The sequence below is a fragment of the Planococcus citri genome, chromosome 3, assembly GCF_950023065.1.
Source record: "Planococcus citri chromosome 3, ihPlaCitr1.1, whole genome shotgun sequence".
In the NCBI taxonomy this organism is placed as follows: domain Eukaryota; kingdom Metazoa; phylum Arthropoda; class Insecta; order Hemiptera; family Pseudococcidae; genus Planococcus; species Planococcus citri.
In genome coordinates, this window is record NC_088679.1 from 49,478,431 (window position 1) to 49,495,970 (window position 17,540).

General features: G+C 32.0%; 3 protein-coding genes across 3 annotated transcripts; 2 read left to right on the top strand and 1 right to left on the bottom strand.

Moving 5' to 3' along the window:
- Positions 1 to 2,230: 2,230 nt before the first annotated feature.
- On the top strand, positions 2,231 to 8,758 carry LOC135839036 (F-box/LRR-repeat protein 21). Its single transcript, XM_065354885.1, has 7 exons — positions 2,231 to 2,923; positions 3,014 to 3,248; positions 3,327 to 3,481; positions 3,569 to 3,689; positions 3,772 to 3,958; positions 4,062 to 4,207; positions 4,285 to 8,758. The coding sequence occupies exons 1-7, from the start codon at positions 2,514 to 2,516 to the stop codon at positions 4,417 to 4,419; spliced, it is 1,389 nt and encodes a 462-aa protein (XP_065210957.1). The 5' UTR covers positions 2,231 to 2,513; the 3' UTR covers positions 4,420 to 8,758.
- Positions 8,759 to 9,342: 584 nt separating this feature from the next.
- On the bottom strand, positions 9,343 to 12,270 carry LOC135839035 (uncharacterized protein F21D5.5-like). Its single transcript, XM_065354883.1, has 7 exons — positions 11,651 to 12,270; positions 11,204 to 11,571; positions 10,796 to 11,113; positions 10,445 to 10,723; positions 10,075 to 10,362; positions 9,940 to 10,001; positions 9,343 to 9,868 (listed from the first exon to the last, which is right to left on the bottom strand). Exons 1-7 carry the CDS (start codon positions 11,787 to 11,789, stop codon positions 9,754 to 9,756), a joined length of 1,569 nt encoding a protein of 522 aa, XP_065210955.1. The 5' UTR covers positions 11,790 to 12,270; the 3' UTR covers positions 9,343 to 9,753.
- A 4,443-nt stretch (positions 12,271 to 16,713) lies between these two features.
- On the top strand, positions 16,714 to 17,190 carry LOC135840601 (uncharacterized). The gene has a single exon (XM_065357227.1). It carries the CDS (start codon positions 16,714 to 16,716, stop codon positions 17,188 to 17,190), a length of 477 nt encoding a protein of 158 aa, XP_065213299.1.
- The last annotated feature ends 350 nt before the right edge of the window (positions 17,191 to 17,540 follow it).

Here is a 17,540-nt window from a genome sequence, read left to right on the forward strand (position 1 = left end):
GGGAATCGGATTCCTGCGTTTTCCGATTCTTTCGACTTGAAGAACCGCGATTCGAATCCGATTCGAATCGTGAGAATCGGATTCTTTCTCGATTCTTTCGCGCGATTCGAATCGCGCCAACTCTGGGCGCATTCGGTCAACATCTATAAACTAAGAGAGGTTGTCTCATTTTAGAAGATAGGTAAAAAATTTTTCAATCGCCCATCGACTCGCGTGACGTCACTGGAGGAAAGAAAATAAGTAGGTATTGCTTGTTTACATAATTTTGCACTGTGATAATGGAGTTGAGCGGTGTTGATTAAATTTTTACGAATCATTTTTTCAAAAATCCGTTGCATTTAATTAATTAATATATTTAATCGAAGAAGAAATGAATTGAAGCAGAAGAAGAAACATTCTATTTGGTACGTAACATCGATTCGGCTTAATTATATGTATTCATATTGTAACATTCCGAGCAGTTGTTTATAATGAGATTGAGATCTGATTTTTTTCATTGGATATTTTCTGCTTCAAATTATTATTATTGAACGTGATGTAAATTGTTAACTGAACTGTTTTCTTTCGTTTCAGTTCCATTCGTTCGTTCTGCTGAACTGCTGCTGAAGATGCGGGAGTTTCTTTGGGTAAGTGTAAGCTGTGTAAGTTGACTGATAACACAGCATCTCTTTCTAGCTCTCTTTTGGATGGACAATTAAGACAATTTTATCAAGTTTTTGCAGCTCACTTTTCAAGTCATGTTCATATTCAAAATCTGTCTCTACTAAATGAGCTGAACATATTCGTGCCAACTGCTAGAATAAAATTGAACGGGCTGGGGGCTTGGTTGTAATGACACTATCATGATTATGATTCACATTACATTTTTATTGCTGCTTACTTGATTCTAAATTGATTTTTATCTAATCAATTACATTTCTGGATCCAAATTTTGCTTAATGTCTCATCTTTGGGAAATTTGTGAAAACTTAGATCTGTGTTTTTTCGCTAATTGTTGGTACAATTCCGTACGTAGATTTGTAGAAAGTGGTGACGGATGACGGATTTCTGATTTTCATAATATTTCAGTAAAAGATGAAATATGAAAATGCATTTTCGTGATGTGATTTATTTCATTACATATTTGATATTATCTTGAACAACACTGAATAAATATTCTGAACCTGATGATGTTTTTTTGCTTTGTTTCAGTCATTCAGTGTGATCGGCAGTATCAAAGTATGCAGATAAAAGACTAATAGATACAGAAATATAATATCATATCATCAATCATCCTTTTTCTTTTTCCTTTCTTCAGAGTTCAGTGATTCGTTGGTTATTAATATTTATTTTTCGTTCAACTTTTTGTATCTTCTGTGTTTTTGTAAAAGTATCTTTATTTCTGTATTTGAATTCCTGATTTTTGCTAATAGATGGATGAATATTGAAATGAACTATTTAATTATTAATCATAATCTCATTCTATAGAATTTTTCTAACAGATGAATTGCGTTTTTCGAGAGAAAAAAAAACTAAAAAGATCGCTGAAGTTCTCTTTTTTTTTCATTAGCTGTGTGTATAATAATTTGAACCTTGATAGCAACTTTTGAACGGTAATTGCTTAGTTTTCGAATGAAAAACCACGCTACAGAGAATAAAATTATGGCCATTATTAATTTTTAAAATACTAGTGTATCCACTGAAAATTTTGTGCATTTTTGATTCCAATCCGAATGTCTATATAGTGCACAGCATGTTTTTACTTATTCAAACTTTGAAAACTTTTTATTGTTAGAAGCTAGGGCTTTTAATGATAGACCATATTAAAGAGCACAAAATTCTGAACATTTTGGATTTTTAAAATACGTAGGTGTTCACTGAAAATTTCGATTAATTTCAATTTAAATTGAACACTTGGTGAAACTTCACGAATAAAAATGCTCGTAAAATCGTCATTATTCCACGAAATTCAATAAATTTTACACCAATCGATAGAAAATTTGAATATCTTGAAATTAAGTTCTATTAAAATTTTACCCAAACCCCTTCGTTTGTCCAAAAAATCGAAAAAACCACGAAAAATGGGCTATTACCGCTTCAGTAAGAAGTTGGCTTCCTCCAGTGACGTCACGCGCCGCGGTGCGGAAAAGCGGGGACTGTTCCCAGGCGCCAACGCCGGATACGGGTTATGAGACAACCTCTCTTAGTTTATAGATGTTGGCATTCGGTTCTTGCGACAGCAAGCAGCTGATTGCAAGTTTTATCTTATTTACACTACACTACTACAAGAACAAATTACACCTTATGACATAACCATACAGAAGATCGTATTATTGCGTTTCATAAACAAAAATGTATTCGTTTTATTATTAAATCAAAATATCATAATCCTTGACTGGTAAGCGTTTAAAAGTTATACTTGAATTTGTAATATCGTGCTAAAGTTAGTCAAAAGTCAAGAGTGTTCGTTGTGTGATACTGAGTTTTATTTTCATTTCACTTTACCATGTTCATATTAAGTTGAATAATTTAAGATGGAAACGCAAATTTCGAGAGGTTGGAATGAAATTCCAAACGTCGTATTAGATCAAATCTTCGCTTACTTATCTTGGCCCGATAAAGTGAATGCTTCCTCAACTTGCAAACGATGGAGGTGTGGTTTGTATCATCCGTGTTTTTGGAAATCCATATCTTTTTCTTTAAAAATGATGAATAAAGATAAAGAAGAAAAAGCAAAATATTTCATGCATACGTTTGGAAAAATTGTTAGAAACGTTGATATTTTATTCGATTCGTTGGATCCGATGAGTTCACTTTTAACAGACGATCTTCTAAACATATTGTCTGGCAATACACAGCTAAATAGATTAATGCTTATTCCTAATCATTGCGCATTGTATCCTTCCAAAAACAACTCATGCAATGCTTCAGTTCTCAACTCCAGGTGAATATTCAATTTATCAAACACGTATGTATTTCTTAAGTTGTACATATTACGTGTGCTAAAGTGAATTCTCTGTTATGTTTTTGTCAGTCGGATGTACCATCATATTTTGACAATACTTACGAAAACAGATAAACTGGAAGAATTGAGTATCGGTTGTCTACATGATCTGATTGTATATTGTAATCAGATATTAAAAACTATCGCAGATCATCATTCGAAAACCATTAGAATTTTGGGTATTGCCTCGATGAAGTACGATCCTGAAGAATACGTGTACGATTCGTTAGACTTTCACTATTTGAAAAATTACGAAAATCTTCAGGTAACGGGAACATTTTTCAAAACCATATCAGATTTCGTTGAAGTACAGTACTAACATTTTGTTCCAATTGCCCTATAGGTATTAAGTGTCAACTACGATTACGTTAACGATGACTTTCTCCAAGTGCTATGTAGTTGTTCTTCGCTGAAAAGAATCATTATTCATATCCATAGTAATGTACAAGATCATCCGGGTACCACTGATGCCAAATGGACAGAATTAGTTAAATATTGGTGAGTAAATGGACGTTTTTTTCGTCGTTGACGTACGTAGGTAGGTAAATATGTTTGAAATTTCTGATGATGTTTCTCTGACTACAGTCCTAATGTTGAACTTCGTTTGAACGTGATACACGCTTATTACGCTGCTTTGGAATTAGAAAAAACAATTCTCAAAAAAGCCATGCCATTAACTCATTTGAGACTTTTCTTCTGCGAAACGGTATTTATCGTTGAATTCATTACAACCAGATATGTGATAGTTATCCATCAGTTTATAATGAGATTTATTTATTCTCTTACAGCTCAACGATAATGCATTGAACTCATTACATATGTATTCAAATTCACTTCGTAGCTTGTGGTGGGTTGATTCACCTGTGTACTCTGATAGCGATGTTTTAGTGAAAGATGATTTCAATATGGGAAATATGAACCCGTTCATATTTGCATCTTGGAGATGTGTTAACTTGGAGGAGATTGTTCTCATTGGTACGAAGTAACTCAATTGCTGACCTATATTTTTCAAAAAGTAATTGAAGTTTCAAATATGTGGATTTTGAAAATAATACCATTTTGTCGTGTTGCAATACAGGATATAAGTATTTTGTGGATGATCTGCGTGCTATTTCTCGTTTACGTGGCAACGTTTTAAAGAATTTGGTTGTATTACGATCAGAAATGATGGAATCGTTCGATGACACAGCTTCTCCAACTACCACATCTAAAGAAATAGAACAGGTAATGTTAATTGTATTCCATTTTGTCGTAATTTGTTTGCTTATATTTATTATATTTTTAAATCTATCGTAATATAGGAGGTATCTGAATGCATGGGGAAATCTTGGAAACCAATGAAGAAGAAGGATGTTCACCCTGTTATATTTCATCCCGATAAATACGATTCAGATGAGTATCTTATACCAATTTTATGTAAAGACCTTGAATTATGAATTGACGCGTTTTAGCTGCAGCTCTAACGTGTTTTTTATTCCCAGAGGTTTCGTCATCGAGTAGAAATTATTATTCTCCTACCTCCTCGATTCTGAAATAAAAAGCAGAATGATTTTTATTTTACCCATCATTATTGATTTTTCCCTTTCTATCTTGGCTGTTATGTTATTATTTTCCTCGAACAGTTTGTGTATTTGTTTTATATTATTTTAGTTTGCGTTTTATTCAAGCGAAGTAATTTTTTTCATTTCTTGAAAATTTTTTAAAATCTTAACACTATTGAAAAATAGTAAAACAAATGAAGCATACAAAGTATGCGACAGTAGAAAGATTTATTGATTTAATGACGAAGTGTGACTTTCGACCAGTTATCGTTTCTTTACAAGTTCCTGTTTGTTAATTTTTTTTAATAATCATCCTATTGTTTTTATTTTATTTATGTCAGCTAATAATTTCTCATCGCTGACTTTTTTTTTGTCCTATTGATCATCGGAAGGGAACGCGTTTTCCGAATGAAATATTGTAACGTGAAATTATTGTTTTAATGTTGATAAGTGTTACAAGTATTTTGAATTTATTATTTTACAATGACAAGATCTCATCGAAGCGCTATTTTATTTGTAACCAGTGGTTATCTATGTTTTTCGTTGTTCACTTTCCATCGTAAGAAGTTTTTTTTTCTCATTAGTCGAACAGAAATATTTATTTTTATTCAATATCTTACGTCGTGCTGCGGTATATAAGACACAAATTCGCAATTTTTCAGCTTCTTTTGAGAAATTTTTAAATTAACCATTAACGTAACTCAGGTTTTTTCACATTGTTTGTAATTTTTCTCTCATTTTTTAAAGAAGAAGAAAAAAAAGAAGCTGAAAAACGAGGATTGTAAAAGTAACTTTTTTCTTCGCGTTTCGTCGTAAAAAATTAGCTAGTTGTCAACTAGTGATGATTTAAATTTGAGTTTTTTGTTTAAATTTCTAACGATTATTATTTATCAGTGTTCTTGACGTTTTTGATGTTAGTCTACGTAGCTTGCATATTTTCCAGGGATTGGTTTGAAGAAATTTTCGTTGTGTTTTCTGCATTTTGTGTATGATGTGTTGTACTATTATGTACTTATGTATACGTACATATTGACAGGTACATCATTTTTTGGACAATTCAAACCTTTCTCTGCTATAGGTACGCTTTTAAAATGACTTTGTTGTTATCATTTTTTGTATACATGATTATTTATGTGGACCAATATGGACGATCGGGTAAAACCCATTATTTTTAAATCATATATGTTTCATTTTCCCAGTTCTATCTCGGCGAGATTATAGGTTTCAAAACGTTCGACTCGATTTACCATTACCGACGCTGTGAACCACTCAAAACTGAAATATCGATTGTTAATTTAATAGTATTAGAATATGTACTTGAGATTATTCAAACAATCGGCGTGTTTTCAAAATTGAAACAGCAATGGAAAAAACTGTACATTTTTCCATCACATGAAAGTTTGTGGTTTGAGAATTACACCTTGGATGATAATGAAAATTCCATCGTTAAGATATCGAAATTAATTTGTCAATTTCTGGTTTCAAATTGCTGATAATTTTACGATAGCTTCGTTATTTATGCAGTTTATTGTTCTGTTTTCGAAACTGATGAAAAAATTCAAGGCTTGGCGTAGCTTTGAAATTATTTTGGCTCTTTCCCTGTGACCCTCATTTGTGTGGTTCACGATACGGTAATGGTAGCCAGAAGTTGAAAGGAGTAATTTTGAAACCAGGATTTTTTGTAGAATTGTTTATGTTACCTAATTTGAGACAATTTTTTTTCCTCGCATTTTCCTGTGGGGAGATATTCGAATTTTCGCGCAACTCATCAGACGTTAACTTTTATCTCGTCTTCAATGTTGAAAATCTCGGTATTATTTGAAATCGATTATTCTATGCGACATTTTTGTAAAACTTTCACACGATCCGAAGTTCATTCAATCGAAATGAATAATTAAGATGATTTGACACACATTACCGCAGCATACTTAAAGGAAACAGATTTGGAAAGTGTGCAATTTGATTTGTTATCTTTTTAGAAACATTGCGTGTTTTGTTTCAACTCGGAGATGTCAAATATTATTATATTTGTTTATTTGTATTGTTTATCAAACCGACTGTTACCAAATTCATTATTTCCATCTTCCGAACTTTACTGTGATATGTGTAGCGTTTTAGTCTAGGAACAAGGTATTGTGAATAACTATTATCATTCGTTTTACATTCATAAAGTTTTTAAACGTTATCCCAATGTAAATGATATTAAGAAATAATTTTTCGATCATATTAAGATAAAAAATGGCATTTGCATTGTTCGAAATGTGAGCTACTTTTAAAATTTGGTCAGAGAACATTTTTCATTCGTTCGTCGACAATTTGTAAGATTTTGCAAAATTCTACTCTTATGCCATTTTTCATCTACATGTTCGGCCCTTCGGTGTTTACCAAGAATGTGATTTTTCAGAGCAAAATGATCAATGTTACCAACCTTTTTTAATTACTATACGTATATGATAGGACACTCTGTTGCCGAAAAAGTACCTAATTTTGTATGCATTAACATGTACATGTGGTATTGTTTTTCATGGAATCATTGTGGTTGACAAACATTTTATAAAGCTTAGAATATTGAAAATGTTGTACCTTATGAACGAATTGGATGGTATTTTGCGACACTTACTCATTTTTCGTTGGTACTTATTATAAATTTGAAGTTTGTGCATCGTGATAGACGAAATTATAGTGTGATGTTTAGCTTACGATTACGAGTCAAGTAGATGGTAAAATTGAAGTATCTGCTTGGCTTATTGTTAGATTTGTTTCATTTCTTCAAATTAATCGATTAATTTCATGACTCGCGAAGGCTTCGAATTATTAATTAATTATGACTATTGTAAATAAGGTTGCTCTAGAAAAGTTTCAGTGTTACAGGTGAAACTGCAACGAGTGGATCTTCGAAGATTCTGACTATATTATTTGTATATTTCATATATTTCATGCATTGCATGTAACCATACTTTTTTTTTTTTTTTTTAATTTTGCAAAAAGCATTAAACAAATTATGAAAACTTCAAGAGTCAACATTCAATTTGCAATTTCACATCTGAAACTTGATTTTGAAATTTTAGCGTTCATCACGATAATGTTATTGTTATCTTTAGTTTATGTGATTTGTTGCTTTAATACACTAATACGCAGCATTAAATTTAAAGCATATATTATGTCCTCTAAAATTTAATACCTACGATGATTTTAAAAAGTCGCATCATACCCCCCAATAATACATATGTCAATTTAAATCATTAGATACTAAGTAAAGATGCAAATTGAAATGAAAAGAAAACTCTTTTATACATACTATGAAATGTTTGTCAAAAGCATTTAATTTTATTAATAATTACGTCTTGTTTGCAACGTGTAAACACACTTTTTTATTTAATTACGAGACTGTGGTATTTTATTGCTAGTCGTAAACACAATTATTTTTCCATCGTGTTATTTATTTTACCTTTACTTTTTTTTGTATTTACCTAACTCTTTTTTGGTATAAAAAGATGAAATTATACTTATAACTGTAACATCATTCCTGTTTGTTGTTAATGGTACTTTTATATTACGAACATACTTATATAAGATCTTCACGAATGGAATAAATCAAGTTTGTGATCATGACCTTTGTTTGTTATTGCAATATATTAGATAATATATTAATTAAAATGAAACCCTATATCGTATAAATTATATATCGTAAATATATTTCTGTTGTGGTAATTTTAAGGGTTCAAAACACTAGGTATTATTATAATAATTCGATGTTGCATAAATACATATGTAGTCGAATTTACATATACATAAATAACGTTTCTGGTCTCAAGTATAAATAAAAGACACCGTGTAAGACTGAAAATTGAAGCACAATACAATATTATCGCTTTAACGTAATATCACTAGGGTAGTTTAAGCAGCTAATTTTTCAACCAAAAAAAATTCCTACAGTCAACCGAACTACCGAGTGTATTAATTTGTGTAATCAGTTGGATATTTTTAATTTCTTTTCTGTTTTTTCTTTTTTCTTTTTGTTTCGTTTATTGGAAAAGTTGATTTTGATTTTAAGTTTTTATGCATATGGTTGGTGTGTATATTGAATAATTCATTTTATTTTATTGTTTTTTTTTCTTTTTGCTTTCTATTTACTAAAGATTATGTTTGTTGTTTGTACACGTTAATATTACTTACCTACGCGTGAGAATGTACTTTATTATAATCATTTATTAAATGTTAATGAAGATGTTTACATTTTTTTGGTGTTATTATCTGGTGAATTTATTATTTTCATTTTACATGAGATTAATTAGAATTTATAGTATGCGTTTCATTCCATCAGAGGTGTCGAATGTTGAATAAAAATTTTGTCTAGCAATGCAGCAACTCAAACCTAACTGCGTACTTTGATGAGTGGTTTGCCGACCTCAGAAGTTGAAGCGGCAAAAAGTAATTCGGACGTAGACAAAACATGATATTTTTTTGTAGAATAATATTTTGAAGTTCCTATTATGTAATTCGCATCATGTTTCATCCAATTTCAAAATTGGTGCCATCGAAGTGTTTTGAAAATCTCAAATTCCAATTTTGTGTTTGGTGTAAAGAATGAACTTGGGTAGGTACATATTTTTCAAAATAGGTAGGTACGCCTATTTTTTGAGGTTTCAATTGTGAAAGTAAATTAACTCTCATGAAATTTTTTATTCACTTTTTGTTTTGTCTCAGAAATCATTTGAAAAATGTGAGAAACTGGATGAGGAATCGAATCCAAAAAGTTAGAAACACAAGATGCTTTAAAAGATGAAATGAAAAACGTACAGCAAAAATACGAGATACTTCAGTTGAAAAAATTTATAATTTTATCCGTCACACAGCATTTAAAAAGACATTCATACATACTTTATTATTGGTAAAAAAATTGAAACATTGTGGACAATTTATAGAAAAAACTGAACGCAAATGAAACACATAAACAACTACAAGCTTTAAAGCGCAAACTCGCGGTAATTATACAAGATAATACGAATACATTACGGAGAGAAACAAAATAAAATGAATTACGAATCAATAAAAGATCAAACTGCAGAATTCATAAGAAAATATAATGAAGAATTGAAGGAGAAATACAAAAGTTCACTGCCAGAAATATAAAATGGAAATCACGAGAAATACATTGGTCATCTTTAAGATGAAAACCCCAAGGCACGAATTTGAGCATATGATTACCCATGTTTAAGCTCGTTAACGCTAATCTAATAAATAAGTGTAATAAAGCTTTTCTTCTTCGTCATTATTAAATTTCGGTACAAAATTAACTCGAACTATCTCAGTAAATCCTTCACTCAAGTCCGGCGGTTCCATTCTGAAATTTAAAAAAAAAATTATTATTCACGTAGCTTAAAAAAATGAGAATTAGTCGTCGCTGCAACTTACGAAAAATGATTTAATGAGTAATTAGGAATGATTTCGTGAGTAGTATCAGTGATCTTGCGGAACTGAAAAAAAAAAAATACAGTTGGTGAAAAAAAACTTTTCAAGTCTTAATTTCAAGAGTGAAACATTACTAACGGTGTTATTATGTTTAGCATGATGCAATGAAACATTCATCCAGAAAGCTCTCACAGGAACATTGAATTCTTTTCCTACGTTGATGTACCTAGCTCTAGATTCTTTATCGGGACTTGTATTGTCTACAATAACCGATTTTTTATTGGCAACACTTTGTTGCGTCAATTTCACACATTTTTGCCAAGTTTTCAAAGTATCTCGATTCACATGAACATATCCTGCAGATTCTAGGTAGGTTTTAGAAAAGAATGTTTTCCCTGAACCTGGACTTCCGATCATGACTATTATCTGAGAAAAAAAATATCGATTAACTTACTGAAGAATGTAGCAATGAAAAAAGTAGTGATACATTAATTCAAAATATAGGTACCTCGGTGGAATCAGCCGTTAATTTAGCACCTTCTGGTTCAAGTAAAGAAGTATCTTTCAAATTTTTCGCATAAAACTCAGGTAACTTAAACGGCGCCGGTTTCCATCCCAAAAAATATTCTTCCGGCGTGTAAAATTTCAAGTTCAAATTTATAGCGAATAATCGATCTGAAGACGAAAAATCTTTCTTTTTCTTATTCGGTTCACAATTCGCCGGTCTTCCGGCTGCGTCGCCACAAAAGAACGATTCTTCATAATTCACAGGAATATTGTCATTTTTCTGGAATAAAAAAATTGAAAATTAGAAAACTGCTGAGCACAGTTGAGTAAAATTCAACAACTACTTACTTACATTCTTCACTAAACAATTCCACATTCCTGGACGAGGTTTTCGACAAATGTCGTCTCTACCGGCGACGAAGACTTGCACAGGTAAATTAATTTTTCTTACAATCGCTTCGACTTTTTTCTTAAAATCAGATACTTTTAGTTTACCGCTTGAAATACCACCTTGATTGGTGAAGAATACTATTTTGTAATCATCACCATGCAATTCTTTCAATTTTTCTATCACATTAGCATACGCAATTTTCCAGTCATTCGGATCTTTCGGGTATACATTCCCTGACAATGTTGTGATTATGGTGCCGTCTAAATCAAATGCGGCTATCTACAAACATACAAGAATTTCGATCGTATGAATTCTTTTCATTCTACTATGAAAACAAAATATGAAATCGTCGTGTTAGTGATTACTTACCTTCTCTTTACTTTTGATACCATCTGATGAAAACACGTATAAACTATCCGGAGTAACACATTCCCAACATCCTACTTGTTTCAGGGCTGAATTTTTCAAAAAATAATCCAAAGTACCGCTCGTTTTCGAAGTTTTCTTAACGGGTGATGCACCATTCTCAATTTTATCAAGCTTAGTGGACTCCATGCGAGAAGAATTCGGGAATTCAACTTTGAATAAATGGTCGGATGCTAATACTTCGATGATATCACCTTGGACAGCTTTACGTTTTTCTCCCTTTTTGAGCTTTACTCCGTTTATTGCTGATGGGTTGTTACCAACTTGTTCAACAACCAATTCACAATTTTTCACATCGGCAGAGACTAACACTTGAAAATCAATGGAAAAAGATATAAATTATCTATACTGCGTATCTTATGAAAATTATGATCTTGTAATTGACCTTACACTGTACTCGAGAACATCTCGTATCTGTTATTTGCGTATCATGATTTCTTCCTAATTGAAACACCGAACCATCGTTCAATTTTATGCATTTTGAACCGTTCTGTACACTTCGTAGAGTTACCGAATTGTTACTATCCATCAATATTTCGCAATGTTACGATGAAACAGAAATTGGACGACTTTTCATCACATATTTTTGAAAAATAAAGATAATTAACCAAAATATTTCAAATTGGGACAATTCATTCAAAATTAAAACAAAACACGAAACTCGAAAGTCTTTTCAATAAAAATAATTTATGTAAATGAAATTGAAATTGAAAGGGATGATAACAAACCAACCGACACCCGTGTTATCAGTATATCTTATCTCCCTGCAGAGCTTCAGTACTGCAACCATGGTACCGGGTCTGTATGTAAAAATGCATAAGATAGCTACTCAAGGCGTGGATGTCGGAAGGAGCATTGAAAAAGAAGCTAGGAAGCAACAAGTAAGTATCTACTTGCGACAGTACCAAGTTTTTTACGTTGAATATTGAACGGCCCAGCTGTGGATATGGAACTTGGAAGTCATGGAACCTTTGGAACAAGTACACATGAGAAGAATAATTTCAATTTCAACTAAATTATTGAAAACAAAATACTAACAAAATGTGTTTTGGTGAAGATGAAACCGTAAGAATGCAACGCGGTGTTAGGCACTGTTGGGAAAAAGGGAAAAGTGAACAAGTAAGAAGGTTTGAAATGTACATACTTTGCGGCGTCTTTCACATATTAGTTTTTTTTTAATTTTTTTAAAATTGTGAGTTTGTGACAGATATTAACATTGCTAACAAATTTTGATTTTATCAAAATATTGGGCCTAACTGCCTAAGGCCTAGCATCGGAATGAAAATATTACAGACTGATTAAACCAATTTAAGCTTCAGCACGAAGACAACATGACAATAATAATTATTCATTCATTTTCAATCGATCTTAGAAAATGAAAAAATGAGCAAGCCCAGGCAATAGGCATATTTTTTGGAAATGTTTTCAGTATCTTAATTTTCTGTTTGAGCTTCTGAGGGAAGGCGATGAACAATATGACTCACAAAAATACAAAGGTGCCTAATTAATTGATAAATAACGACGTATGACACTAGGAACATGGTCGAAGGCAAAGTCTAAAGGCGAAGGTAACTAGTAAACATCAAGATTTAAATTGAAAGAAAAAAGAGCCAAGCTTGGTCTATACTGAGACAGTGAGACATAAGCATAAGACATAAAAGTTAACTCAACTCCAACTTGTATCAATATTAATGTATGCTTATGTCTTATGACAGTTATAACACGGACACGACTGTAAACATGGAGCTCAAATTTCAAGATTATTTGAACGTGTTATGTGATATTATTTTTTTTAATTTATTAAATAAAGTAGATTTTATATTTTTATAGTAGTTACCTATACACTTAAATTTGCAAACAATTTTATCGTTATATTTATTTTAAAAAACTTTCAATTTGAATAATTTTCCAAGAAGTTTCATCAATTTTAATCATTTTCAATTTCTGTAATACGAGTAATTTCAGCAATTGATGATTTCCTCAATAATTTTAAATATTCCTTCAATCAATAATCACTAAAGAATGCTGAGTTCTTATGTCATGCCTATGTCGAGTATAATACAGGAGCTCTATTATGTTGTATGCTTATGTTATGTTATGTGTTATGCTAATATTCACTAATCACTATTCAGTATAGACCAACCTTAAAGAATGTGAAAATGATAAGTTTTTTGATGCACTTCAAGTAGGTACCTCTCTAAATGAACAATCATCAACAAACTCCTGACGAATTAAAAAATTGTAAGTAGGTACCTATGCGATAGGCCTATTATCAATTTATCATCAATGAAGGGGAGTTCGATTCCAGTCCATTGAAATTTGAAATACAGCCCAAATCAAATGGATGATTACTGATTACATGTGACAAGTGACATTAATATACATTTATGTATTTATACACTTATGCACAATAAAATATTTCGGTACAAATAGTACAATTTTACCTGGGTTATTGACATACTTTGCCACCGAGCCAAGATTTTCATATTCTTCGTGCAATACGGTGGAGGTATTATATAATTAGACTCAAGATTATCGCATGTTCTTCACCATACCTTGCATTACGCCTAATGTAACCTCAATTAAATGTAGCGGAAAACACTTTATTTAAGAAATAACATTTCCTCATCATTTAAATTTTGTTTCAAGGGAATAAGGGATGCAATATCATTGATGATTCAGAGTCATTTATTTTATTTTCGAAGCAGGATGCAGTTGTTACCTAATTCTGTAAGTCTCTGCTCAGGGACAGGTCTGTCTCCGCCGTCTCCGGTCAGTCCTCAGAAGTTCAGAATTTGACTTAATATGCAGATTGTAGTTGTACCGTTAGCTCTTACTTTCAACTAGGTATCGTTGCTTATAATTACTCAGGCCTATCGACTATCTCCTTTCATTAAGATCCTCAAATATTCAATTCATTCAAATTGAAATAAATTTTTACAAAATATAAATGAAGTGCTTCAGTTCTGTAAGATCAGTGCACCTTCATTTTTACTTTTTTCGATGAATAAGGTTGATTTGAATTTGAATAATAAAAATTGTTAGGTCTTGCGACTTCGCTAAAATCCTAATTTTTTAGTTTATTTACCGAAAACAACATAAAGATGTCTGCCTCCTGCCAAAGAGACAGCCAACAGCTCAAACCAATACCACCTATAGTAAAAGGCCTGAGCGCTGAATCGTTATCACCTTCTGACGTCACACCTTAAGGGGACTCGATTGTGTTTACCATTTGAATTTTAACGTATGATTAAATGGCGAATTCGTGAAATTGAGTAAAACTTTCGTTGAAAAAGTTATTAAAATGATGACTAATTAATTAAATTCGTTCTAAAATGTGGTACAGTGATGAAATATTGTTGTTTTCATCTACTGGTGGTGTTGGATTATCATTTATTTTTGTACAAAAGTGAATTTTTCGCGATCTGTTTGTGTTGTGACTGTTGTGTGATTTGGATATGTAGATATCTTGTGAAGTGAATAAAAATGAAAACTGATGTGTACTAGTGCCTGTGTTTTACTTGAATAACGTTGCAGTGAAATGAATAGTGCACCATAAAATCTACAATGAGTTTTAAACCTGCATAGTGAATACAAGAATACAACCATCCAACTACAATGGATATCTGATCAAGAAACCATCAAAATCTCAAACCAATTTGCTGAAAGTGTTCGAATCATCAATTTTATCACTCAAGTTGGTCAGCAAAATCAGAGAAATTGTTTTTATCGATCATATCACTGCTGAAGAAACTAAACAGTTATCTGTCCTGTGGTTTTTTACCTGTAGTTGAAAATGGAAATGGAATACACACATTGGAATTAGAGTTGATATCATTTTAATTTAGTGGGATTTGGACAAATTCGACAATTATTCATTATATTTCACCAGTGAGTTTTGTAATATCTTCCAAAAGGTATAATTTTGTCATGTGTATGCATAACTTTCATCTTTAATGTTGAAAAACAGTGTTGTTTATCACCTCATTTTTTCATTTTGTTCATTTAAATCATTCCTTAGTGATCTTAAATTAATTATTAAATATCAGAATGTGATTTAAAACGCAAAATAAAATGTTCTTGGGATTTATTTCGTTCTAGTGCATTAATATTGAGGAGCTCATTGCAAAAGTAGCCCTTGTCACATGAACTTTTAGACACGTTTTACTCGATTGCATCTATTGCCAACAGCGGAGATCATGTTGTAATGATGAAATGACCGTCAAGTTAGTCTACCCTGAGTAGCCCTGAGTGGAATTGCTTTGTAGATAGTGTTGGCCTGAGAATATTCTCAATGCGCATAATCTGAGAATATTCGCGAATATTCGCGAATATTCTCAAACGCTTGGAGAATATTCTCTGAAAAAAATGAAAATCAGGACTTTTTTCAAAAAATTTAAAGATTTTTCTACAATTTTCCACAATTTACAAGTTTTACAACTACTTTTCTTTATAAATTTCCAATTTTCCTTCATAATTTGAAAGTTACCAAAACCTTTTCCCTATTATCTCTAAATTAAGCATTAATTTTCTAATTTTTTGAAAAGAATCTGCGGAATATGCGCAAGAATATGCGCATATTCTTGCGCATGCGCAAGCAAAAAAAGAATATTCGCGAATTTGCCCAACACTATTTGTAGAGTATACATTCATGATACTGGGTACGTTCAAGGGAGAGCTTTGGAGATTGTATAGGTTCATGTGACAAGGGCTACTTTTGCAATGAGCTCCTCAATTGCATTCATTTCTATAGTGTTATCGGAGTATGTACTCCCCAATAGTGATGACGTCACAAAACAGCGCTCAGGCCTTTTACTATAGGTGGTATTGCTCAAACAGCGAAGGTTTTAGTCACGTTGTGTGACGTCATTCGCCATACCGGTATTGGGTTGGGTGGAGTAACCTTGCTTACACTTTATACCGATTATTTCTTATCGTGTTCGTTTGTTTACATTCTATTTAAATATTATAAAATTAATAAATTTTATAATTATACTTGATAAAATAACGCTATTAACGTATCTACAAAAAATTGTATTCAAATAAATGCTGGAACTGTAAATTTATCGCATTTTTCTGGGAACTACTTTCTGCGAATAAAATATTAGTACGCGCCGCGTCGCCTGATCAAAACAAAAACATTCCCCTCTTTCCATTCGGATTTCGGTATGACCTGGGAACTGTGGTTGACCCATTCTTTCTTGTGTTGTGTTTCTCTTCCCCATTCGTATTATACTCGTTAGTGTGTGCAGCAATGTTGTTTTGTATTTGCGTTTGTTGTTTTGGTTTGTTATGATTGTGAAGATAGTCTAAAATTTTAAAAATTTTGTGTGCTACATTAATTCTCTTATTGTTACCGAAGAAGTGCTCGACATCGATACGTGTTACATAGTTACGTGTTTGCGTCAAGTCGTGTTTTGATAATATTGTCGAATATCGGTGTTTTCCGTATAATGCCTAGTCGGGAAGAAATGTTTTTCTTGCCCGAAAATGAGAATAATACCTCTCAAGACTTTCTCTCCAGAGATATTGAAAACCTAGTTTCGGAAATAAAGGAAAACCTAAGGCTTTCGGGGTTCAAAACTCGTCACCAACGGAGAATTGTTCGACCATCGCCATATTCAAATCCTAGTCGTAGTTTAAGTGATTGTTGTGAAAGCTGTGTAAAAAATTCGTGTAATGATTATAGTATAAAAGCTAATGTTACTTGCGCTCATAGAACTATTAAAAATATGAGTCTAATCAAATCGAGCAGTAGTTCGGATGATCCTTATGAAATGCTGCAAGAATTATTAAAAGACGGCGGTTTAATCAAAGAAGCGGTTAGAAGATTACAGAAAGGCTTGTCGCCTAAGCAGAGGTATTATTATGATTCCGATGAAGAATCGTCGCGTAGTCCATTGCATTTATACAGAAATGTAGAAGTTTGAATGATGATGGAATATTTGGTCATAGTTCCTTTAATGTACACCGGTACGTCCAAATGAGGTTTGTTTTAATCTTTGTCCAATTTGTGATTTAGATATTATTGGAGCAGTATTTATTGAAAATTTATTTTTGATGTAATTCCTTCGGCAAGACCACCGATTCTTCGATTTCATTTTTGTATATCTGATTGTGCTATGCGATGTGTTTTTCTAATGATAAGTTACTATTGACTTATTTTTCTGTACCTAGACATCTCTGTTTATAATTTATATTTTCGAAACAAGTCCCAATGAAAGAAGAATTGAGGGAAAATTGAGGAGTAGGTAACTGTTATTTGATTGAAAGATGAAGT